The following is a 26,343-nucleotide window of genomic DNA, read 5'->3' on the forward strand; positions in this document are numbered from 1 at the left end:
ATAAAGAAGTAATATGAAATCTTTCAGATTTACGTCCTACGGTTATGCCGGTTAGGCTAAAGGAGCGGTGGTGATGAGAAATGAATCAAATGGCGGAATGATGAAAGTGGAAGGAAACAGGAGAACCCCGAGAAAACCCACGCACACTGTGTTTGTTCACCATAAAGTTCACTTGCGGGAGCAGGGTTTGAACCCGGGACCCACAATATGATATATGTGTTTGTTGAAACTTCCACATAATCCCTTCTTGTTGAAGTCAATCAAATATCAGGACTCACTTAATCTATCCTGAAGATTTAAATAAAAATTCTATGACAACTTTCGCAAAATATAAAATTTTGTCGGATATGGTCCATTTTTTCTGAGAATTTCCAATTCTCTCAATTATTTGCAGTTGAAATGTGCCAATAATGAAGGAGCATCTCCCCTATTTTATAGAAGATATTTTTCTGAACATTTATTAATCACACTAAGATTTTATAGAACATTGTGTGTGCGTTTTGTTGGACGTTAGAGACTTCCTCCTATTGTTTGGGAGGAAGTTTCAAACTATAAGAGAATTTAAAAGACGGAGGATTGCTCTCTTCAACAATCCACAGCATGATTAGTTTATTTATACATATTATTAGTCTTTGTGGCCTTAAGCCCGTCACGTATGAAATATGACGTCCCTTGGCGAGCACATTATCCGGGAAAGGTTGAAGGTAGGATGAAATGGGAAAAAAGGAAGGATCTGGGACTTGTATGTTAGGTGCCATCCCGGCATTTGTCTGATCGAATAAGGAAAATTGAAGAAAAGCTTCTTTCAGAATGTCTGGTCTGAAAAGCGGTTATATCTTTTCGACCGACCTATCGATCGAACCCGGGACCGGTGGCACCAAAGGCGAGGGTACAGCACGTGGTTTATATTGGAAAATTCTTTTGCAGGTACATGTGTAAACTTGCAAATTTTATTAAACAGTAGATTAAACCAAGGATGGTATAAAATAGAGGATCTGCCCATACGTATCTTCATCCTTTGAACTCAGTAAAAAAAAAAAAAAAAAAAAAAAACGAACATCGTCTGAACGGGCACTTTGATTGACTACTCTTGTTTCCGCCATGATTGTTGGTTCGAAACATTGCGACCTTAGTGGCGCAGAGCGGGCAGAGTAAGTGTGGCGAACCTGTGACGTGTGGCTTCACGATATTGGTGTATGGGCAGATCCTTTATTTTATAACATCCTTGGGTTAAACATTAAGGTGGTTCTGTCGGGTTCTTTAAAACGTCTCGACATTCGTATTTATTGATGAATTTGTTGACTATTATTATTATTATTATTATTATTATTATTATTATTATTATTATTATTATTATTATTATTATTATTATTATTATTATTATTATTACTGTATTATTATTATTATTATTATTATTTCTGGGCTTTCGGCGTCTAAAGCCATTTAGCCCATCACGTTTTGAGGGATGACGTTCCTCGGCGAGCACACTATCCGGGGAAAAGGAAGGAAGGAAGCGCCCAGGTACCACAACGGCATTTGCCTGGTGTGGATGAGAAAAACCCAGGAAAACCTCATTCAGGGTGGCTGGACTGAAAAAGCGTTTTACACCGTGAATCGAATCCGGGACAACTCGCATTATTATTATTAATATTATTATTAATATTATTATTATTATTATTATTATTATTATTATTATTATTATTATTATTATTATTATTTGTTGTTGTTGTTATTGTTATGTATTTTATGCAATCTGTGCTCCCTACTGGATAAGATTGCTTAGAGTGTGTTTTTAATACTTGAAACTGCATACGTCTCGTCATCATATAAATATACTTTTTCTGTAATTCTCCCGTAGTAAAATATATTTTTTCCAAAACGTTTATCTATTACAAAATATAGTTCCTTTGTAGCTAAGCCATTAGCGTACACGGCTTTGGTGTGGGCGACCCGGCGGGAAGTCATGTGGTTCGGATTCTACTTTAACTAGTAGGTCCACGTCTCATATAGCTGCTGAACGGGACGTTAAACTCAAAATCTACATCACTATTACAAAATATACAGGGTGTTTCGCACAGAACAACCTGTTTCAACAAATGTCTGGAGCCATTTGTACACTTTTGGTCTGCTGGGTGATTCCTTGTCGTATTGCGTGCGAAACTTACGCTGTGTGTACACCCGATGCTGAGTTCTTTTTTCAAACCAAAACCTGCAGTTAGCTCTGTCCGCACCAGTGAAAGTCTCCATTTTCAAAGACTGACCTGTGGTGCCGCGTGTGGGCAATTCCGTAAGTACTCACTACGTGAGTCAAACTGGAAGTATTTTGCAGCATAATGACATATAAGCCAAGTCTGTATATTTTTCCAATAAAGAATTATAACTGATTGAAGTTGTAAACCCTATAAAAATCACCCTGTACAGAATTATATGACAAAGAAGGATATTCACAGTATAAAAAATAATTAAGTAATTCTTAACAGGTTTGTTTCTACACTTTACATTTTAAATCTAAAATATTAAAACTTTTCTTGAAATAGTTATTTGTGTGTAAAACTTCTAAATCTCATAATTTCATATAAGTCATCTACTATTCAAATGTTTTTTTTTAAAATCCAAAATTCTTTTATTTATATTGTTCTTCATCCTTCTATAAACGAAATCGGAGTTCAGATTTCCTGTACTGTTTAACATACCTACTGTTCCAAGGACGATAGGACTTCGGATTTTCACAATTCTCATCTTCCGGTTGCGGGCAGTGAAACTCGCCATATTAATTCGAATATACGTCTTTCTGTATGAGGTAAATGGTACTAGGCAAATATTTGATACTCTGAGAAATTAACTAACTAACTCTATGGCCTATGGAATACGGATATTCAATCCCACACTCAACAAAAACTCCATTAACTTCTTCACTTAGCTAACTGCATAAAGTTTCTACTTTGTATTCCTATTTCTGCGAGATCCTTCTTAATATTGTCCTCCCATCTGCGCCTGGGTCTTCCTAATGATCGTTTTCCAATTGGATTTCCAGTTAAAACTTTGAAAGCGTTTCTAGTTTTTTCCATTTTGGCTCACGACCTACCCACCTGAGCCTCCTAAATTTGATGATGCTCATAATGTTTGGTAAACGGTATAATTATGTAATTCCTCGTTATGAAGTTTCCGCCATTCCCCATTTCCTTTCCTCTTGGGTCCGAATATAAGTTTCAGAATTTTATTCTCAAGTACTTTCAATCTACTTTCTTTCCTCAGGGTAAGCGACCATGTTTCGCAACCGCACAGAACAACAGACATAATTATCGTTTTATATATTTTAAGCTTCAAATTCCTTGATAGAATCCGCGACAACAAAAGATTTTGAACTGAATAATAACACGAATTTCCTGCTTTTAGTCGACATTTAATTTCTTTGTGAATATAGTTTTGGTCTGTTAATACTGATCTTTAAAGTATCCACTTTATCGAAACTATTATTTGATATTTTAACGCATCCATAATTTGCAGTACTACGGTCCCGACTAACTGAGAAATTAACTTTTTAAATTAAACTTTGTCTAAATCTTGCATTTTGTGTGGCGTTTTCATTAATATTACACTTTTCCCATAAACACTGCCGTATTTGAGATATTTTTTAAAAAAAGTTAAAATGTAGACTTTTATCATGCGAAACGTACAATCTTTTTAAAAATATCTTGACCACCCACCTTGCTTTAGAATGTGATAATCTGTCATCCGTTCTTAAGAAATTCTAATATTTTGGCTCTAAATAAAAATCTCAATTGTTCAAAGAAAAAAGAAAAACATTTATTTGATTCAAGCCGAATTGTAGGTTAGAGTTCACATTTTTTTTAAAGATGGGGATCAGCAGATTTTTTGAACAAGACTGTACATGCGGGAAGAAAATTCATAAAAGCTGTTGAAATTTTATATGTCTGTGACTGTATCCTCTGTTTCGAAAGCTCGCAATGCTGACGAAGGCGGTTTGAAAGATAGCGAGGGAAAAAAATCAATTCGAGTGTACTTGAATTCGTCTTACAAGAAAAATAAAAATTCTTGAAAAGAAGCTTAGAAAGCTTGCTGGAGTTTCCCAATAGAAATCCCAAAGCTCCGCGTCGGTTAACTCACCAAGGACTCCACAGGGACAAAGTGCGCTTGTGGTATTAAGGCTCAAGACCAATGGCAACTTTCTCAGTATATGTACAGACTACTTTTGGTGACATCACAATTTACTCTAAACGCTGATTCGTTATAGGAAAAGTTAAGTCCAAAAAGTTTGAGATCTTCTCGAAAGCAAACGTACTATTTTTTTAAAGGAAAAATGGCTAGCGTGGTCTAGTCGTCTAAGGTTGACCATAGAAATATTTATTTATCACGATTCCAAACCCGCTCCAAAATGAGTATAATGTATTGTCCATTCCATTATATATGTCATATGGCCACGCAACATCAGTATTGATTTCTTACCGTCAGTTATGATTGCGAGATCTACAGTGTTGTGTTAGTGTCTTACACGTGCCTTGGGCCTTCACCTTGAAATAAGTGTTAAGTTTGCGTTCTTTGTAAACATTAAAGAGCGGTAAATCTGTTGGTAAATATATTTTGTTAATATTTTTCATCGTTCGCAGTAATTGTACTTTTACCACAAAAATATGAATGTAACTTAGCTAGTAATGTTCTCGTCTGTCTTTGCATCTCAGGATATTTTAAGAATTGATATAGAGATGCTGTACGTAATTCCTGTGTAACAAGGTTTGAAAGTTCTCAATTTAGCTTAACAATCGTACATGTACGTTGCTTCACGAATATGACAATTCTGCCACAGCGGTCATACTAAAACAGTGCTTGTATTATGTATATCTACCCTTGGTCAATACTTATGCTTCAATTAGTAAAATGTCGATGAACACTACCAGATGAGTATTGAACAATTGTATACATTTTATACACTCTTCTTTGTAAATCTGAAAAAAATAATAAAACTATTCTAACAAAAATTAGAAGTAGACATGGATTAACATTAACGCACTCTGTATATTAATTTATTTAAGTCCGGTATTTAACTCTCCGTAGGCATAAATTCGGGTTAAGTGCGAGTTCTCAATGTTTGCAATGTTGTATTGAAGTCACTCTAAGTATACCACAATAGCGCCTCATAATAGAAAATAATAGTACAGATACACTTGGTAACATATCTCACTATTGTAAACCGCATTGCAGTTTACTATCATAGTATGTTATTGCTTGTAATACGACCTCATTCTCAGTTTAAACATAATGGATGGAATGGTATAGTTAATTATTAACAAATACTACCGATATTGTAAAACATCTTGTTGTTTTGAAGTTCCCATGATACAGCACCGTTTATTTTCCTGATGCTCAGACTAGAAGAGGAAATACGTTGTAAAGTATCTACCAACCCTCTATTAATGTTTCTTTCGATGTTTACTGATTTGTTAATGTATACATTTTTTGGTTTAATAAATAGTCTGCTAAATATGTGATTCTAAGAGATTAGGCTGATGATAGAAAGACCTGTCTGTCGCAGTTTCAAATCTCATTCAGGAGGATAAGTACAGTCATTCACATAAGCACCTGGACCCCTGACTGTTATAATTCCATTACTTGGAGTCCAGGTCATTTGCAGTTGTGAGAACGCTTAGACAGATGCAACCCATCCAGGTGTTTATGCAGATTGTAAAGTAGGTGACTAACGAAACAGTTCTCCATTCTAAGATGAAGCTCTATGGTTCGGATCGTGGTTCTCCAAAGAACACCATATATTAATCTCAATATTGCTGTGTAATGTATTATTTCTTTATATATTGCATGCTTAGAGAAATAAAAATACTGACCACGCATGAATCAGTAAATGTTTGAAAGTAGCTGAAAATACCAAATCTAGAACAACTGCAGAAAATAAGTTTGTAAATGATTGCCTTCATTGAGAGACCTTCTCTAATTCTCCTCATTGTAATTCTGTTACTACTTTATTATTATTATTATTATTAATAATAATAATAATAATAATAATAATAATAATAATAATAATAATAATAATAATAATGCAAGGTCGAGATTTGGCTACATATTTTATATTTTGTGAATTTTCTGATTGGATTTCAAGTCTTTTTGTTGAATAATCAACACACTTTACTTTAGGGGGTTTCAAGGAGGGAAATATTATCCTGTTGCTTTTCATTTGTTTACCTGCACGCTACACCAAGCGTGGATACTATATTTTACCTTTCTATATCTACGGGAAGTACCCAAAAGGTTTTGAGGATCATAAGAGAGTAAGTGAATAAGTGATGAGATCAATGAACTTTGCGTATTAATAATATTTAAAGTATCAGGTTGTCGGAAAAGCCATGTTGTATTTCGGTAAAATATGACAAATGATGATTTGTGTGAGTTATTCGGATCATGCAATAGTTATGTTATGAATAGCTAAGATGTTGAGTGTTTTGTGTATTAATATTGCTTTTTGGTTTGGTTTTACAGATTTGAGCAGAGATAGCGTTGGTCAATGAAAACTTGACACACGACCCACTGACCCACCACTGACCGTGACGAACTGACCCACGACCCACCACCCACTGCGATCCACCACCCACTGCGATCCACCACCCACTGCGATCCACCACCCACCATGAACCACTCCGATCCACCACCCACCATGAACCACTGACCCACCAAATCACATCGTCATCAACTCTGACACATGATCCACGGCCTCTTCTCTGCCGATTACAGAGTAATGAAACTAATCAGACTGAAATTCTAACTAATCGAAGTTTCAATTTCTACGGTCAACCGCTCAAGCACCGTTCTGTTACAATAACAGTGTATCTGACCTTTACGATATGAAATGGTAAGGGCAAGATTACGATTAATTCCAATTAAATTATCATGGTCTAATTATTTCCTTGTTGAATTATCGATACTTTTCAGTGGAAAGACGGATTAAATTTGAAAGTCCCAAATCAAGGTAAGTAGACAAACATATAGGAGCTTACATTACAAATTTTGTCTATTTTTCTCACAACTTTATGGGTTGATTGCTCTGTGGTCTAAGCGCCATATATAATAAACAAGCTTCAGCAATTATTATAGTAGAAAGCGCATGGTAAGAATATATGGATATGTGATGCGAAGCACTGTATTTTTTGTTTCGCAACTTGTTTCTCAACTAATATCGATCGTTTTCGATTATTTTTACAAACTAACCCACTATTAATTTACCATATATAGAAAGTGCCGCCCCTCCCCATAAAGGAGAGTTTTTAAAAATGCTAGGAGACATTCTGTTCATTTTCGATACTGAATTTCAGCTCCGTAAGTTTAACGGCTTGTGAGTTTTGCAATTTTTTTTCGCAAAAATTCGGATGCCCACTATCCCTCAGGATACTATTATAATAAAAGCAATATGATAACATTCTAGTTTGGATTAAGGTCTAACTGTATACCAAAAGTCATTTCATTTGCCTGCAATTTGGCTGTGATGATTAGCCACATATAGTTACATTCAATTTTTTCATATAATAATTTATATATTAGAGTGATTCAAAAATGTATTTTTTTCCAGTAGTTAGCTCTTCTAAAACTCTTAGGCTGTGTGTCTAGAAAGCCAAGTTGTAGTATACGTAGTATTGCTATTATTACAATTTCAAATATCAATATCCAAAAATGCCTCAAATTCTTTTTTCACTTAGAGATACTCATCTCAGGTAAGTAAACAGAAACAAATGTAAAGGGAAATGGAGGCCGTGAATGTAAAACGTAGTCAAATTGACCAGTGTTCAGAAGTATATTTTTAAATCACGCTCGACCTTACTCAGGAGCTAAATACGTGGTTCTGGTTAGTTGGAGTTATCCGTTTCAAGCCACGTAGCATAAATATAGCAAAAATCAAGTGCCTGGCACTGGCGGTCTTCGTGGCCGAGCGTACTTGCGCAATGGGTTAGTAATTATAATTGCTATTGGTGTGGGTTCAAACCCGAGCCAAGGAGTGTTTTTATTTTTGTATTTTATTTTTTAAATTATAAAAACAATTTTTTCATAAAAATAAAATGAACATAATACTCAAAAAGTGATGACGTTATGTGTGCAGTTTTGCTATACGAATCCAGAATAAAAGTAGTAATAGTAGAGCGGGTTAGAAGCCCCGCAGGGCTCGTTTTGATCCACCTTGACTGCCATGATATAAATTTAACCTCAACTGCTTATTCAATTTTCTTCTTCTTGAATTCCAAAAGTGAAAAATTTCTTCTATTACTACTATAATACACAAGAAGGTTTGGACAATCGCAAGCTGCAACCAATCAGAGACATGTTTTTAGTTTCTATGGCTAGGGCCGAGGGTGAAAAAATCTGCAGTCTATAAGATGCTGTCTATAATGCAGTGACCATTTGCGTCAGTGGGTCATAGTGGGTCATAGTGGGTAGTGGGTCACGGTGGGTGGTGGGTCGCAGTGGGTCACAGTGGGTGATGGATCGCAGTGGGTCACATGCTGTTGGCCACGTCCCACTGACCTACTCAGAAAACTCAATCCATTTGACCCACTGACACACTCCAATTCTGGATTTGACAGCACATAGAAAGATCTAAGATCAAAAACTGCATGTTCACCATATTTTACTTTTTGCTTCAGGCAAGTGAGAACGCGCCAAGAGTGTTTGTGATTTTTACTGTCCTCAATGTTTCTGTGTTTTTGTCCCTGTTCCCAAAGAGGTAGTGGAAAAAACTGTAAAAGTGAGTAAAACCCGTAAAAATAGGAAACAAGGTACTGAGGAAGGTTCGTGAAATTAGTTAACTTTTAAAAAAATAATCCAGTGCCCTGAAACATCAGATTCCAATCAATATGAGTATCTGTCCAATGCCGTGCCGTGAAAAATCAGGGCCCGAAGCGAGAGAATACGGCAGCGCGCCCGTACGTATGAGTTGTCAATTTAAATTTTAATTCTGTGGACTTCTTTCTGTATAATACTTTACTATTTTATCATGACTTAAATCAGAAAGTTTCAGCATTACACTGGAATCGTAAAAGTGTGTAATTATTGAATTCACTGCACATCCAGTTTTTTCCTACTCCCAGAACAGTGATGTCTTAGAGTAGTGGCTTCAGCGTTAGTTTCATAATGTTGGGGTCGCGGGTTCGGTTCTGGCTGTGGCAATTCAGGAAATTTTTATAATTTGCAATGTTGATACTTCTGATATATACTAACATGAAAAATATTCAATTTTTCTGGGTCTAAGAGTTGAGACAACTTTCTTCACAGGTGAAATGCCAACAACACAAATTACGTCATTCGCATCAACCTTTGTTCGTAACTGTCTGGGAAGTAACGTGTTTGGACAAGAATTAATGAATAGATAAGGACTAAACACGTCCTTATTACTGTAGTATGGGTCAAAAAGAGCTGCAAGGAATTGTTCGCGCAGAAATACGCGAAATTACAGAAATTACAAATAGTGATCGAACTTACAACTCCAGTCACGAGAATGATCCTATTTAAGATGTCACCTCACTTTTCTACCTCGAAGAAGAGCGAAACAAAATGTATTACTGTAATCAGCTAAAAAACATTTATATTCCATTTCCTAATGTCACAAAATGATTATTCTATCTGTAAATCTATAAACGTAATAACATTATTGCGTTCATAAGTAAACCTAAGAAACATCTGACATACTCTACATCTTTTCTGTTCCTATGAATACCTTCGACTTTGTTACTTCTTATTTCCTTCTGTGGTAATAATAATATTAATAATAATAATAATAATAATAATAATAATAATAATAATAATAATAATAATAAAGGAATAACAGAATTACAATACCAATTACATAAACATCACTTTCCCATACAGAAAAATTAATAATTGCCACGACGGGATTTGAACCCAGGTAGATGCAATGGGAGTTTCCTGCTTGCACAATTTTTTAAACCAATCGCCCCAACCAGTGTATTGTTCGTTACTGGCACCTCATGTTTTTTGACGTATTCCAAACACTACAGGGACATGAACACAGAAATACTGAGGACAGTTAAAATTTCGACCTTGCTCTTCAGAGGAATTCGAACCCCTAGTCGATTGCGCCCCATGATCAGAAGCCGAACGCCCTAATTCACTCCTCTAAAGCCAACGGCTCAATTTGCCACAAATTCCTCATACGAATATAAGAAAATAAACTAGTAGTTATGGAACATAAACATAGAATTGTCTATTTCTACACGTGTTGATGCAATTCAAAGAATGTGAAAATAATTTGTCGTCTTTTCTTCTTTGAAAATTAGAAGTTATGATAAAGAAGAAATGTAATGTAAATCGAGACCGTTCCTGAAACCGATGACGTAGTCTGAACTTGAAGAACGTTTCGTGATATTTTCCTTATTGAGGAACGTCTATATAACTTGTTTTTGAGTTAAACAAAGTAATCTAGATTAAGACACTCACACAAGCATTAGTATATTGTTTATATTTTTCCATGAAACGATTTAACTAGATATTAGTTTGGGTGGCAGGTGAAGTGGCGCGGTATATGGGTGGTTAGTTTATTGAACTTCTATTTGGTAGAGCCGGGTTCGAATCCCGGCCAGGTAGAAACTTTTCAAGTGTTTCACTTTCAATTTCAATTCATACTCAGTGTGACAAGCAAGATTTTCTCTTCCCTAGAAAGAAAAAGATGTTAGAATAAGGAGAATTGGAGAAGGTCTGTCAATGGAGACAGTCATTTACAAACTTATTTCCTGCAGTTGTTCTAGATTTGATATTTTCGTCTACTTTCGAACATTTTCTGATTCATTTGTGATCAGTGTTTTCATTTCTTTGAATATACAGTATATAATGAAAAAATACATTACATACACAGCAATATTGAGATTAACATATGATTGTTCATTGGACAACACGCTCTGAAGCAGAGAGATTGATCTCAGAATGCTTCGTGCGTCATCTTCTCACAATTTTACTTGCATAAAGACTTGACTTATTGCTACGTACTGCTGTCAGTGCCGAGAAAACTTATGTGTTAGTTGGGTTTAATCTGTCTAGGCGTTCTCACAACAGCAAATGACCTGGACCCCAAGTAATGGAATTATAACAGAAAAAAAAATATTATCATAATTCAGTTTCGATCGTATCCTTTAGCCTAAAGGACAAGTAAAATTAAATAAATAAATTTGTTAGAAGAGAAAGACATATTATTAAATAATAGTTCCTTTAATAAATGTCAGTTTTTTAAGGAAAAATGAAGAATTCTAAAAAAAAAATATTTATTTGTAATCTACAAGTGTTAGTATTCTTTTTATCAGAAAAATCTTGGTTTGACGAACACTTTTCCTCTCTTGATTATTAAATGCAAAATAGTAATTTCTGTACATAAAATATATTTATCATGTTTATGGCAGTAATAGTAGCGAAACAGAAGAACATTCTAGAAATTGCACATCATGACGGTGAATTGGAGTTATAGCGAAATAAATAGAAGAAACTTTCAAAAATAATGATTTTATAAAATGCACTATAAAAAAGGATAGACAATCCAAGGACTATCACTAATTCTTTTAGATCTATTTATTACCTGGAATAAAATTTAAAAAAAATGAGACTAGGACTAAAACCATGGGGCGGGACTTAGTATTTATGTGAATTTATATCATCGACCATCACTGCTAACATTAATAATAACTTTAACCTTCTGTTGAAGAGTGCTAATTGTTTTTAATTAATTAATTTCTTTATTTATTGAACAAATTCCAAGATACAATATAACTCTGTCATCTTACATAGGGAAATGTTAACAAACAGGAAAGATAAACAAAACAAAACAACAAACATAACAGAATAAGAGTGTCAAAAATAGTTAAAAAGTAATATTGTTTCGTTAAAACTCATTGAATCGCTCTTTCAAACATTAGGTAGGTCGAAAAAAATGTCCATATCAGTTGTTAGACGATTATAACAGTTCTGTATTTTAAAAAGAAAGAGACCTCCGTATAATTGCCAATCTAGGGCGGGCAAGATGGAATAGATGGGTAATCCAGGTTATGCGGAAAGGGACACGTAAGGATAGTTTCTGAAGTAATGTTTCCGATTTTAAGTTTCTATTTACTATTTTATGAAGAAATTTCAGGTCAGAATTATTTCTGTGTACTCCTGGAGTATGGATATTAAGATATTGCATTTCTTCATTTTACATCATCAAAAAATATTTTTTCCCTTTTTAGTGTATTTTGTAAAAGCATTATTTCAAATTTGAATATTTATTTATTTATTTATTTATTTGTTAAAACATCTGGGTCCGCAACAGTTTCTCGATCAGTACCGTTTCATTCATCAGTTGGCAGTGTAGTTCAAGTAGTACTGACTGCTCAGGCAACCCACACAGCGCAATTGTAATTTAGGTTGCATATAAAGTAAGGGTTAAAAATGTTTCAAGCAATAACTTTATACAAAGTAAAACGATAAGCTAGATTGAATTTTACGTGAAAAATAGTTTGTCATCGCGTTTACGTGTCTGTAAACAATTTTAGAGCTCAAAAAATATAAGTTCCCATATTTGACACAAACAAGCAAACAGAAAAGGAAATTATTGAAAGCATTGTAATAAAAAGAAAAAATGTTTAATAGGGGGATATTATGATTATACAGAGGGTGATAGCCAAACAAAAGTACGTTACAAAGTGTGATCTATCAATGAATGGTAATGATACAGAACCATCATGGAATCGAAGTAACTGAATTTTAAAATTTCACTAACATTTTGTTGAACTCATTTACAGAAGTCAGAAGAAGTTGAAGGCATTTAATGGGAAAATATCCTAAGTTTTTTCAACTCTATATTCTTGATTGTTTAACACTAGCGTCTATGAGGATGTTTCATAAAGGCCTGTATTGCTTTTGTTAATAGATAATAATCATTTCTCCTTGCAAAGTCTAGTCCACTACCACTTCAATGACTTTTTTGTATGATAATATCCGTTATTTCCTTAATCTATGTGATTCTTTTCCTATCTTTGGAGGTGATTACTAGGACATGCTTATGTTTCTGTTTCATTGTGTAGTCTACAGACGCTGAATGTTTAATATGTTTTAGTGTCCATATCCCCGAACAATATTTGTTGGAAGAATTCATTCATTATTTTTCATTTTAAACATTGCTATTTACCTTTTCAATATGAACCTCTTGCTTCTGTTCATTCCAGACTAGCTTAATACGTCTATTAACGTCTTTAAAGTTCAATTTATGAGTATCTTCCATCCGAGATAAACGTAGGTATTCAATTTTTCTAGTTGAACATTTTAAACTTCAATAATCTCAATCTTTGACTTCTTTGCGAAGTATTAAACACCACTTTCGTATTGTCCACATTAATTTCTATCCCGATTCCCTTGCTTCTCTACCGTATCGTGCAATTCTGAGCTTTTGCGTGCAAAGAGAACGATATCATTACGCGAGTCAGATGTTCTTCGTTTACATTTATTTCTTTGATCTGCCAAAGCTCAGGTCCGTGTTCTTGTAAGTTTGTAAATGCTTGTTAGAAATAACATCACACTGTCGTATGATATTCTCTATTCTTACAGTATTTGTACAATCAAACTGTTGGATATTTGCGCTGACTCGTTTGTAAATATTATTTGTTACGTTATAAAAATTTCTTTGACACTGAATGAGCATTAGTAACTACCGGCAATCTTTAAACACAGTGCATAAGGTTAATCCACATTCGTTCGAGTTTTCTATAAATTCCCTCACTACTCCAATATGATCCACTGAGTTGTAAACACTTCTAAATTTAGCCTGTTCTGCTGATTGGGCTTGGTATATTGCTTTCTAATAAGATTCACAATACTCTCTGGAGGATTTTGTAAATTTAGGGAGAATATTTATAAGTCTATAGTTGGGTAGGTCTTTTCTGTGCGCTTTCTTATGCAGCAATATGATCGTGGTACTTCTACACTTCCTGGAAAATCGAATACTTCATAGGCATTGAGTACAAAGCTGTGCTAAGATCTTTTCTGGTCTTCGCCAGCTCCTTTTATACAGGGTTTCTCAAAAATCCCTGACATAGGGTAGCTCTGTTATTATCAGAGTCACAATAAAATGTAAGAGGGGAAACCGTCTCCAAATATAATGTTTTCAATCTAAAGAGAAGGAAGTTTTTAAATTAGACGAGCTGTTTGGGCTGTACATTCTTTATGCGCCCAATGTTAAATAAAATTGCAACGTTGTCATTTACGTGGATCCACAGCGTAAGTGAATGCAGTTACTGTCTTTAACGCTAACATGTCGATGGCTAACCCCCATTTCAAACAGTAACTTCATTCACTTATGTTGTGGATCCAGATAAATGGCAACGTTGCATTTTCATTTAACATAAAGAGTGCACAGCCCAAACGGCTCGTCCGATTAAAAAAAAAAAATCCTTCACTTTAGATTGAAAACATTATATTTGGAAACGGTTTCCCCTTATACATTTTGTTGTAGTTCAGATAATAACAGAGTTGCCCTATGTCAGGGGTCTTTTGAGACATCCTGTATGTCTCATATAACTCCATATTCTCCCAGTGCCTTTCATCCTTTCGTGCATCTTATAGCACACGGGACCTCTGCTTGCACACAGGGATATATATGCCTTTTTCACTTTTGCTTTCTTTCACTTGCGATTAATAGCTTGCATACAACTTACTGCAGAACAGTTAAATTTCCTTCAACATATCTTCATCGTTTTTAAAGGTTGTGCATATTAAAATTGTTTGCCCTATAGCTTCTGATATGAACACCAAGGTGGAGAATAACGCTCTAGAGATCAATTAGGAAAATGGAGGATTACATTTATGAATAACAAAGGGAAATATAAGAAAATATATATAACTAGTGGACAACAACAGTTGTTTTATATAAACTCGTTACGTTGAAGATTTGGCTACAGCATTACTGATACTAGTTAGCCACCAAACATTTCAGTGGAGGAAATAAGAAAGAGATAAAAGTTACATGCTTATAAAACCTCTGTGATATTTTTTAATTGTTATTTTACTAATCGGCACACATAGTTTTTTCTGTTTTTGCTGTGCCTCTGAAAATGTTGCTTAGGGATATAGTCATGGATTCCTATATATATGTTTTATCTAATGTATATTGCTTTATATATTTATGGATCATAAGAATAAGTAATATGGATTAAATGAAAAAGCAATTTTAAATACGTACAGACATTGGAAAACGAATATCGAACATGGATCACAATTTAATAAATTAATGTGACGCAATAGAGAACATTTTTGCCCTTTTTCAAAGTAAAGTTTGCTATAGGATTATAGCTAGTGTTTACTTTATATTGATGAATTGAGCAAGATAACTTTGACGTGGAACTGAAGGATTGTAAGCTAATTACAACGATGTTGTATGTGGACAACGGAGACTCAATCATAGAGTGCTCACGTCTGTTTTGTGGGGTTTATGGTTCGATCCCAGCTCGTATCATGTAATGTTGTGGTGAACAAATACTGTGTTTGTGGGTTTTCTCGTGATTCAGCCATTCCCATCCACTTTCTTAATTTCAACATTTTATTTATTATCATCATCATCTCCCTTAGCCTTGATGCGTAATCGTGGGACGTTAAATTAGATGTGTCATTTTATTTCAGAACAACGTTGTACGCACCTGTTTTATCACGAGAAGAAAGTATCCTATCAAAACATCAGTACCATAGATATTCCAAAAAAGAACGCGAATAGAAATTCATACTAAAACCTAAATTGTCTAACAATACAAGAGAAACAAGAGATACATATGACCGTGTGCGTGGGTTTCTCCCGTTTCCTCTCACTTTCTTCATTCCACCATTTCATTCATTTCTCATCATCACAGTCTTTTTTAGCCTAGCTAGCATATCTATGGGACGTAAAACTCAAAGATTTAATTTAATTTCAAACAAGAGATATGTATGAGTATAAGTGATGTACGCAAGTTTGAATTATAAAAGAAAATATACAATTAGTAAGTACGTGACAGATTTACAAAATTTTAGGGACAAATCGCACAAGAACCAATGTATCATGAACCGCTAACTCCAAAACAAGAGTGGCACAGCATTTATATCTTATGCAAGGAGTCCCTGGTTGAGTTTCAGCAGGGGCGGATCCAGGACGGACTTTCTGAGGCGGAGCGGTGGGTTGTAATACTGCTACATAGAGCTACTTTTAAGAGCTTTAAACTCAGGGATGGGTTTTATTTATGGGTAAAACGAGAAAGTTTCCTCTTCTGGGGGGGAAGCGATTGCCCCTCCATGGATCCGCCCCTGAGTCACCGGCCGTATGAGTTTGTGATGGACTACATCATTTTCATTGGTTTTCTAGGGGTACTTAATCATTCGTCTCCTTTAGCCTACAGGGCGTAACAGTGGCAGTAAAATTAAAATTGTTTTCTAAAATAAGAAAAAAAAATAACGGAATGAAAAGAAACTAATATTAAAAAAACTACCAATCTAAATCAAAGCAAAAACTTAGACACATATGCAGAGGGATTAACTTTTTCATTTTATTATAAGTTATTTTGTGTGTGCTGCGGTTTTTGGTCAATTTTCATGGTTGAATTTGTTTTGATTAATTTTCATGAACTGACACTTAAAACATAAATGCTGACACCCACAATGTAGACATTGTAGATTTGTAGCGAAGAAAGTCTACAATGAATAAAAAAGTTGTCAAAAGATGAACGCGTGTTCGTACTTTAAAAATGATAGGAACATGAACACGATTACCAAGATGTGATTGATTTATATATGCAGCGTTTTCCGAACACTGAACGTCCATCGTGACCATACATAATATCTTCTAATATAATAATTTCATAGTTTTGTAGTTGATAAATATTTCATTTAAAATGCATTTTTGTCAAGTGACGTATGGCTAATCATCAATTAAAGTTCAATAGGTAAGATCATTGTCTTGGGTTATCATTTTGGAAACTTAAATAGAAAAGTGAAATAAAGAGGAAATTAGAGATAATTCTGAATACTTACGCTCCACAAGCGTCCCGTTGAAAATCAGATCTCTATTCAGAGAAAAGAATCCTGGCCGACATTTGCACACGTAGCCACCTCGAACCCATTTTCCACCTGGTGTGTATTCACACTGCAAATAAACAATTTTTTTTATAACCATTGTAAGTGATGTACTGTTAATTTTCATGTATATTACGTTAAGTTTAAAAACAAACTATGTAGGTTTGTTATGATTATCTTAAAGAAAAAGACTTCCACAGAATTTTAAGATCTTTAAAAAAGATTTTAGGGCTTGCTACCATGTTTTGAAATTTCAACATAATCGAGTTATTTTTTGAAAAAAAAAAAATGAAATTTCTATTAAAATTAATCACACTGGTTAACACGGAAAAAATACTAAAATAGGACAGCACATTGCCCTCTACTTTCATACCAACCTATCAGCAGTCGCCTAAGGTCCGCACAGCTCGCGTACCTACGGGAGTGGAGTGCAAAGGAATGGCTTAAACATCAAAACAGCACCTATTAAGGAATATTTTGTTATTTAAATACTGTAAGTCTAGGGCGCAAAACCGTAAGTACGCACGGGTGCAAAATACATGTGGGCCCATTCAGTTCTGTAATACTTTACAGCCTGCGATAATTCGAACGTAACCTTTTATTCTGTGTTTCAGTATACCTTTGCTCTGTAATTCTGCTTAAAGCCATACAAGAACACTGAGGCAGTGAGGCATAGACCAATGAAGATGTATTGTTCTCCTTGTGACACAAGGAAAATTTTCCTTCAAAAGTTGAAGGTTAGCATTCTTGTTTTAAACAATGGTAAATTTTCAATATATTCAACAAAGGTTAATAACAATAAACACGCCGCCCTACAAAGAAGTAATTAATAAGGCCGGGAATGATTGGATAGTCACACCAGCATTCATGTCGAGACAGAAGTGTTTCATGCCCAGACTTGCCTCGTTTCGCAGTGCTACACAGGTCCGCTTTGAGAGCTCATTTACCTATTAGCTACTGTACTTTGAAAAGTCTTTGTGCAGTTATGTGTGCCTGTTTTAAGAAAAATGTTCTCTTCTACGTTATTCATACAGACAATATGTTAAATTGTTTGCAAAAAACATATTATTCCAGTTTAAGTAACTTGTTAAAGACTACTTTATGCCATTACTTTAGCCTACTTTAGTGCACTAAAGTTTATCAAAAGAAGTTATCAGCCCAAGAGAGTTGTATGCTTTAGGACGAAAGTGCGTTGGCTGTTTTGTTAAGCAAGTGAGTTGGGAGTTTTTTCATGCTGTTTGGTGTTTGGACTTTGAAGAAGAAATAAGATGATTGGAAGAAGGCTCTGGAAGATCTTTTTGATATTGCCCACGCTAATGCTCTCAATATGATGTAAATAGAAGAAGATAAAGATTTTTTGATCATTCAAAGACAAAAAGGACGACCCAGTAAAATGGGAAATGTTGATATGAAATTTCTAAAGAAAGAAGCAAATCCAAGAGAGAGAAAAGCACGTTTGGAAAAAATTAGAGTCTGAAGAAGAAAATAAAATATTACTTTTGAACGAATGTCAATTCCTCCAGATGCATGTGAACAAAACAGTTCAACTGAAATTAAAAATAGTGCGATACATGAAGAAGTGGTTTCATCTTGCGATCCACCTCCAAAGAAAAGAGATAGAAAGAATATTTTAGACAGTAACGTAGCTGCAAGACTTGATGCAGGAAAGTTAAGTGACAGAAAAGCAGCTGTTGTTTTGACTAGTACACTAAAATCTGTGGGATGTGAACCTTCCGAGTATAATGTGAACAAGTCTTCTAATCGCCGTCTTAGAATCTAAAGCAGAGTAAAGAGAGCTCAAGACTTAAAGAGTGAATTTTCAGCTAGTGCGCGTTTGACCGTTAACTGAGACGGAAAACTCTTAGAAGACATTTGAAGTAGTGAAACGGTTGACAAATTAGCAATTATTATTTCAGGAAACGGCATTGAGCAGTTACTATCTGTTCCAAAAATTCAATCAGGAACAGGGGAAGTAATAGCTTGTGCTATTAATGAAATATTGGAATCCTGGATAGTTACAGTACAAGTGGAAATGTAGGTGTTTTTTCACAACATCAGCCAATACTGGGTTACATAGTAGAGTGTGTGTCCTTCTAGAGCAAAAGATGAAAAGAGAAATGCTTTATTTGGCATGCCGACATCATATCCTCGAAATTATGCCTGAGGAAGTTGTTAGTAAGTCAATTGGAGCTTCAACAGGGCATGACATTTTGCTGTTTAAGCGATTTAAGGGTTTGTGATACTCGATTGACAACAGTAATTTCAAACCCGCCACATCTGACGGTTTCCTTCATAAAAATCAAATATCATTGAGTTTGCTAAAAACAACTTTAGGAGTTTCAACCACGAGAAGATTACGAAGAACTTTTAGAGGTCACAATCATATTCCTTGGAGAACTTCAGAAAGAGGTATATATTTTAGAGCTCCAGGGGGGGTGCATCGAGCCCGATGGATGGAAAAGGCAATTTACTCGCTAAAGATACACTTATTTAGTGATCATTTCAAACTTTTCAAACAAGAAGAAACTGGAATTCGTAACATTTGATTATTTGTTGAGGAAGTTTATGTTGGTCGTTGTAATCCTTGTGTAGGCGCTGGTTTCTTAATAATTCTTCGACGTTGCTTTGAGACTGTTCGATATATTTGTATTTCATAACACAAGATTATATGAATTCAAAAAATACAAACAAACTTGCTAAATGAACATTATTATATGTGGATTAATGCGATATTAACATAACACACGTAGCTACCGTTGCTTTCTTGGTGTCCTGCTTTTACACACACACACTCACCCCTGCTGGGGAGAACAAGTATTAGTTTTTATGTTGCTGCCTCTTTATTTACTTACTGGCGTTAGTTTTTATTGAGAAGAACGCTCAGTTCTGAACATACCGCCCGCCTTGAAGGAATTCCTTCAACAAATCTATGAATGATTAATTTGGTTCATGAACTTAATATACACAACAATAGATAACACAAGTTATGAATGAATGATATAAACATAAACAGAATAATGCACACACAACACAACACACTATGAATCACACAATGTACACACTATGAATAACACCAACACATTAACTCTCCTTAGGAAGCGGGCACAATTGACGAATAGATCTTGTTGTTGTACCTCTGGTAGTTTTCACTGTCGCCACTCGTACTATTCCGTCCTTCCCAGGAAACAATTGCACGATACGTCCAGTTTTCCATTTTAGAGGTGGAATGTTATCTTCTTTGATGAGCACCAAATCACCTTCCAGAAGGTTGGGGAATTTTCTTCTCCACTTGGATCGTCCTAGAAGACTTGATAGATACTCCTTTGACCATCTGGACCAAAATTGCTGATGAAGTTGTTGTATGTATTGCCATCTCGAAAGTCTGTTGACAGGAATATTTTTCAAGTTAGGTTCTGACATGGTAGTGAGTGCGTCGCCTATTAGGAAATGACCAGGTGTTAAAGGATGTAGGTCGTTTGGATCATTTGATAATGGTGTTAATGGTCTAGAGTTTAAGCAAGCCTCAATCAGTGTCAAAATAGTGTTCATCTCTTCGTAGGTGAGTGAAGCATTTCCCACGACTCTCTTTAAATGGTATTTGAGAGATTTAATTGATGATTCCCATAAGCCTAAGTTTGGTGATCTTGCTGGAATAAAAACCCACGTGATGTTATCAGCTGCTAGAAAATTATGTATTTTTTCTTTATGGTGTTCTGATTCAAATAAAGTCTTCAATTCTTGTAGTTCCCTTTTTGCACCAACGAAGTTACTTGCATTGTCAGAATACAGTTTAGCACATTTTCCTCGACGAGCCATGAATCGCTTTAATGCTCCAATAAACGCCTCTGTAGTTAGATCACTAACAAGTTCAATGTGAACCGCCTTAGTCGCAAAACACACGAAAAGTGCTATATATGTCTTATGGAGTTTGGCTCCCCTTCGGTTACTCGATTTAAGGTAAATGGGCCCAAAGTAGTCAACGCCGCTGGGAAGAAATGGTCTTGTTGGTTGAACTCTGTCAGCTGGTAGATCTCCCATCATCTGTTTACCATCTTTAGGATTGTTTCTGAAACATGTGACACACTGATGCACAACTTGACGAACCAAGTTCCGTCCACGTATTGGCCAATATGATTGTCGCAAGGATGATAACAATAATTGAGGCCCGGCATGCAATAGCTTCTTATGTTCTTCTTGAGCGATTAACTTTGTCAAGTTGCAGTTAGCTGGAAGTACAATAGGATGTGTCTGTCCTTCAGTAAAATCTGCTGCATTTAATCTTCCTCCGACTCTGATTATTTGCCTCTCATCCAAGTATGGGTTCAAATTTCTCAGTTGACCTTGGTTGTCGACTGCCTTTCCTGATCTCAACGCATTTAATTCCTTGTGAAATGCTTGTTGCTGTGATAGTTTAATAAGACATTCGAGTGCTTCATGTAATTCACTTACTGTAAGATGTCCATGCTGTCTGTCACAATTAGATTTTCTCATGTTGTGCGCAAATCGTAGGCAATAAGCAGTTACACGTTGCAATCTTCTTAATGATGAATCTCCCAGTCTCATCTCTCCGGTGTGTTTCTTTGAAGTGTCTTTTACATTCTGCCTGCTCTTGACTTAATGGATGTTTCATTGAACATTCTTCTATCGTCCAGAATTTTTGTAATTGCTCGTGTATTTTTTCTGTTGTGGAGAGGTGACACACATTTGTCGAAATGTGTGGTTGATTGTCTATTTTTCCAGCTACAATCCAGCCAAACAATGTTTTGTGCAAGGTTGGATACCCTGCCTTGAGTTTTATTTGTCCTTCACAAAGTAGATCAAAGAATACTTCCGCCCCCAATAACATGTCAATACGCTGTGGTATGTTGAAGTTAGGATCTGCTAATTCAATGTTGGAAGGTATTTCCCACGATGACGTGTCTACACGAACCATAGGCAAGTCTTGTGATATTTGCGGCAATATAATGAAGTCTAATGTGGCTGAATAATTGTTATGTCTTGACTTAATTGTAGCCTGAACGCTATGACATGACCTTGTATTAGCATTACCTATACCATTTATGTGTACAACGCTATTACTCTTTGTTAGTCCCAATAATTGAACCATTCTGTTCGTTAGAAAATTGGGCTGAGAAGCACAATCGAGAAGTGTTCGACACATTTGAAAATTACCCTTTTTATCTTTAACATATACTACAGCTGTGGATAGCATAACGCTTGGTGGTCTCCTAAGATTCTGCGGTACACTGTTTGTAGAACGAATATTCTTATCTTCACATTCCTGATCGACTGATGTGGTTGCAGCGAGCGTGTTTTGACCTTGACCTATTTCCCTTTCATCTTGTGGTTCATTCGCTCTAGTGGGCGATGGACAACGCGAGTAGTGCAATAATGTGTTATGCTTTTTATTGCATATTTTACAATTACCTGATAAGCACTCATTTGCCTTATGCGCTCGTTTGAGACAATTTATACACAAAGAAAGACGTTTAACTTCTTTAATTCTATCTCCTATAGATTTTTTCAACAATGATTGGCATTGAAATAATTTGTGTGAGCCTTTACAGCTGGGACATGCATTGTTGTCGGAACACGTTACGTGTGCTGTCGTTGAGTAAGAACTCTTTTTGCCTGCCTTATTTGTTTGTTGATATTTGTTACTTGGAACTGAGGGTGTATCTTTAGGTCTACGCTTATTATCAACTGCGTCTAAAACTTGGCAACGCTGTTGTAAAAATTGTGTCAGCTGTGACATGCTCGGTAATTCATTCGTTGATTGTGTTTTCTCCCACTCTTTATGTGTTGTATTGTCTAGTTTGGTCGCAATCAAATAAATAAGTAATGCATCCCAGCTTTCTGTCGGTTGACCTAATGATTTTAAAGCCCTCAAATGTTTTACTGTGCTGTCTAAAAGAGATTTAAGCGAAACAGCCGACTCATGTTCCACCATTGGCATTTCAAATAAAGCTTTGACGTGTTTGTTAACAATATACTTTTTGTTTTCAAAACGTTCTTTGAGTAAAGTCCATGCAACGTCATAGTTTTCAGAAGAAATTTCCAAGGCTTGTATTACTTCAAGAGCCTCCCCACGTAGAGAAGAACGCAAATAATGAAACCTTTGGACTGGCTGCAATGTGCTATTGTTATGTATTAATGCCTGAAACGTGTCATAGAACGACAACCACTCATCGTAGCTTCCAGAAAAGGTAGGAAGGTTTATCACCGGCAACCTGACTGATGGATTAGAATTGCTTGCTTCATTGTTTTCATTTTTCTTTGCACTGGAGCTGTGTTGATTTATGAACACTTCCGTCTTAGCTGCTAAATCAAAATAAGTATTCTCGAATTGCTCTCTTTCTTACGTTTCCTGATCAATTTCTGATGAACCCTGTAACATTTCTATTTCGGATTGTATTGCATCAAATTCATCGTAGCACTGTTTTATTTTCTCGTAACGTAACACTAACTGCGTAATATTCTGATCTTCTGTAAAACTATCTACAAAAGGTTTAAAACGAGTGAGTTTGGCCTTAATTTGACCTCTCTTGAAAACTAATTCTTTCATTCTGTCCGTCATGCTTCACTCAAATTAAATACACTTTTAACACTTACGTTCTAAATGAGGCTTTGCTTTTACAGGCTTATTTTGTATAAGTGATACAAGGATAATATTACATTGAAATATGCACTCACTACCTACCTTGTTAACTGCACTGTAGAATCTTCATCCGGCGTGGATGGACCATTCTGGTCGATGTAATCCTTGTGTAGGCGCTGGTTTCTTAATAATTCTTCGACGTTGCTTTGAGACTGTTCGATATATTTGTATTTCATAACACAAGATTATATGAATTCAAAAAATACAAACAAACTTGCTAAATGAACATTATTATATGTGGATTAATGCGATATTAACATAATACACGTAGCTACCGTTGCTTTCTTGGTGTCCTGCTTTTACACACACACACACTCACCCCTGCTGGGGAGAACAAGTATTAGTTTTTATGTTGCTGCCTCTTCATTTACTTACTGGCGTTAGTTTTTATTGAGAAGAACGCTCAGTTCTGAACATATGTTAACAGCTGGTTTCAAGCACCATCTGCTTGTACTGCTCCCAGAAATTACTTACAACTTTTGAGAAATTTAAAGGAATATGAAGGTGTTAATGAGGAAATTTAGAAAATGAAGAGAATGACGAAACACTGAAACGTGCCCAAAATTGATCCTGATGTCATTCTTATAAAGGACTTGCAAGATTTTGTATCCAGTAACACCATTGTTTTTCAAAATCCTGAATCTATCATCAGAACTTTTGTAAACAGATGTAACTGCCTGGAAAGACAACGAATCCTACAAGAAAAGGAAGGCAATAGCTAGTTCACTTAAAGTTATTAATGACGTAGCTAAACGTGGTGTTCCGCTGATGGAAGAGTACAGGAAACTTCATAGAAAAGATGAAGAACAAAAGCAGTATCTAGAAGCAAGTATCCGGAATCGAAAAAATCAACTTTGCTGTCTTAAGATGAAGTAAAAACTAACAGTGTATTTTATTAACAGCTCTTTCTAAAATTCTTATTATATAGTAGCAATGTATTTACATGTTTATTAAATGTAACTTCTCTTGTAACTAAATTGTATTATTAATTCATTCCAAGTTTTTAAATGAAAACTTTACAAGATGGTAGCCACCCCTAAAATTAAGTTTAAAAATTAAAAAAAAAAAACACACAGTAACTATTTTATATGATTTTATATGACAATTTTTCCACTTATTTAAGGACCACCGTAATATACTAATTATAGATAAATGAAAGTGACTACATTTGTGACGTCATAATTTTTGAACAACGCGACCGATCTCATCAAATTTGCCAATAGTTTTTATCATTTCACTTTGACGATGCAACTTAGGGGAGGGGGAGTTGGAATATTTAAAAAATGGTCGGAAATGACTGATATTAGTGCAGAATTCATACTTTTTAAGGTTGCTGAGATGAACAGTGACACTTCCAATGCCGTTTAAACCCAAATTCAGCCCTTTATGTCCAAAATGAAACGTATTCTTCCCGTACGAAGAACGAGTATTCTAGTAAACTAATATAAAGCAGAAGAGAACAACTTTAGTAATTTTTTTTATAAAACTAAAACTTGGTATATAATTGAATAGTCAATGTGAACTATTTAAACCACTTGAATTCAATACTGAAACAGGATGTAGTAGAGCTTTAACTTCCGGTTGCAATAGAGGAACTCGGTCGGAGATGAAACCTAATCTTCGAATGCTGAATCCATATATAAATAAAAGCAGTTTCTCGCTATCTTTTACAATTTTATTACTAGTTTATAAAAATCAATATCGGAAGAGGAAATTGTACTACATTTTACTATATTTGGTTTTAGTAGAAGAATAAGAACTTAGATGAAATGTATTCTCACGATCCAGAATTCATACCTAAAACTATTCTTAGCCGCCTTTTACCATTTTCGCTCTGTAGAGATCAATATTAGAGGCGGAAGTTTTAGTAGATGTCTACCACTTCCGGTTGAAATAGGGATGAAGTCGGAGATGCACATTAACTAATATTACTACCCAAGTATCTATATTTACATCTATATATACTCTTTCTTCCTTCCGACTTTTACGCTTACCACAGTCCTTATTTTCCATCACAATCACTTTCGTCTTTATTGCATTCTATTTTCCTCTCCTGTTTCTTAGAAATTGCGATCCTCAATCAATATAAAAAAATCCTGAAAGAGCACAGTGGCTCAGTGGTAGAGTACTCACCTCTGGTGCGTGGGGTCCTGGTTCGATCCCCGGTCGAGTAAGTTTCTGGTGGATAACATCCTGTAATTCCCCCACATTTGCTAATTCCACCAATTCTTTCATCATCATTTACTTGTCCTAATCATCGTCTTCCTTGGCCTAAAGGGCATAATTGTCGGACGTTAAACTGAAATATTTTACTTTCATTTTTTAAAAATCTGAAACCACTTCTTGCTATCTTTTACCATTCTTTTTCTATGCAATCAATATTGAAACTGGAAAAAGTAATGGGTTTCTACTATTTCCTGTTTTAGTATAAAGAAAGGGTGAATAGAGATCAAAACTATTGAGCTCCCTCGTGGCTAAGCGATTAGCGTACGCGCTTTGGGCGTGGGAGACTGGGTTCGACTCCCGGCGGGAACTTATGTGATTTGGATACCACATTAAACTTATACACTAGATCTTATACAGCCTCACTGCTGAACGGGACG

At 35.3% G+C, this 26,343-nt stretch overlaps 1 protein-coding gene across 1 annotated transcript in view; it reads right to left on the minus strand.

Moving 5' to 3' along the window:
* Nucleotides 1-26,343, minus strand: part of LOC145686391 (putative G-protein coupled receptor CG31760) — an 890,751-nt gene that overhangs the window by 118,256 nt on the left and 746,152 nt on the right. The window contains exon 7 of the mRNA XM_081759667.1: nucleotides 17,041-17,152. Within this exon, the coding sequence (XP_081615793.1) occupies nucleotides 17,041-17,152 (112 nt within the window). The remainder of the gene's footprint in view (nucleotides 1-17,040; nucleotides 17,153-26,343) is intronic.

Source organism: Thermobia domestica, chromosome 5 (genome assembly GCF_964235325.1).
Source record: "Thermobia domestica chromosome 5, izTheDome1.hap1.1, whole genome shotgun sequence".
NCBI lineage: Eukaryota > Metazoa > Arthropoda > Insecta > Zygentoma > Lepismatidae > Thermobia > Thermobia domestica.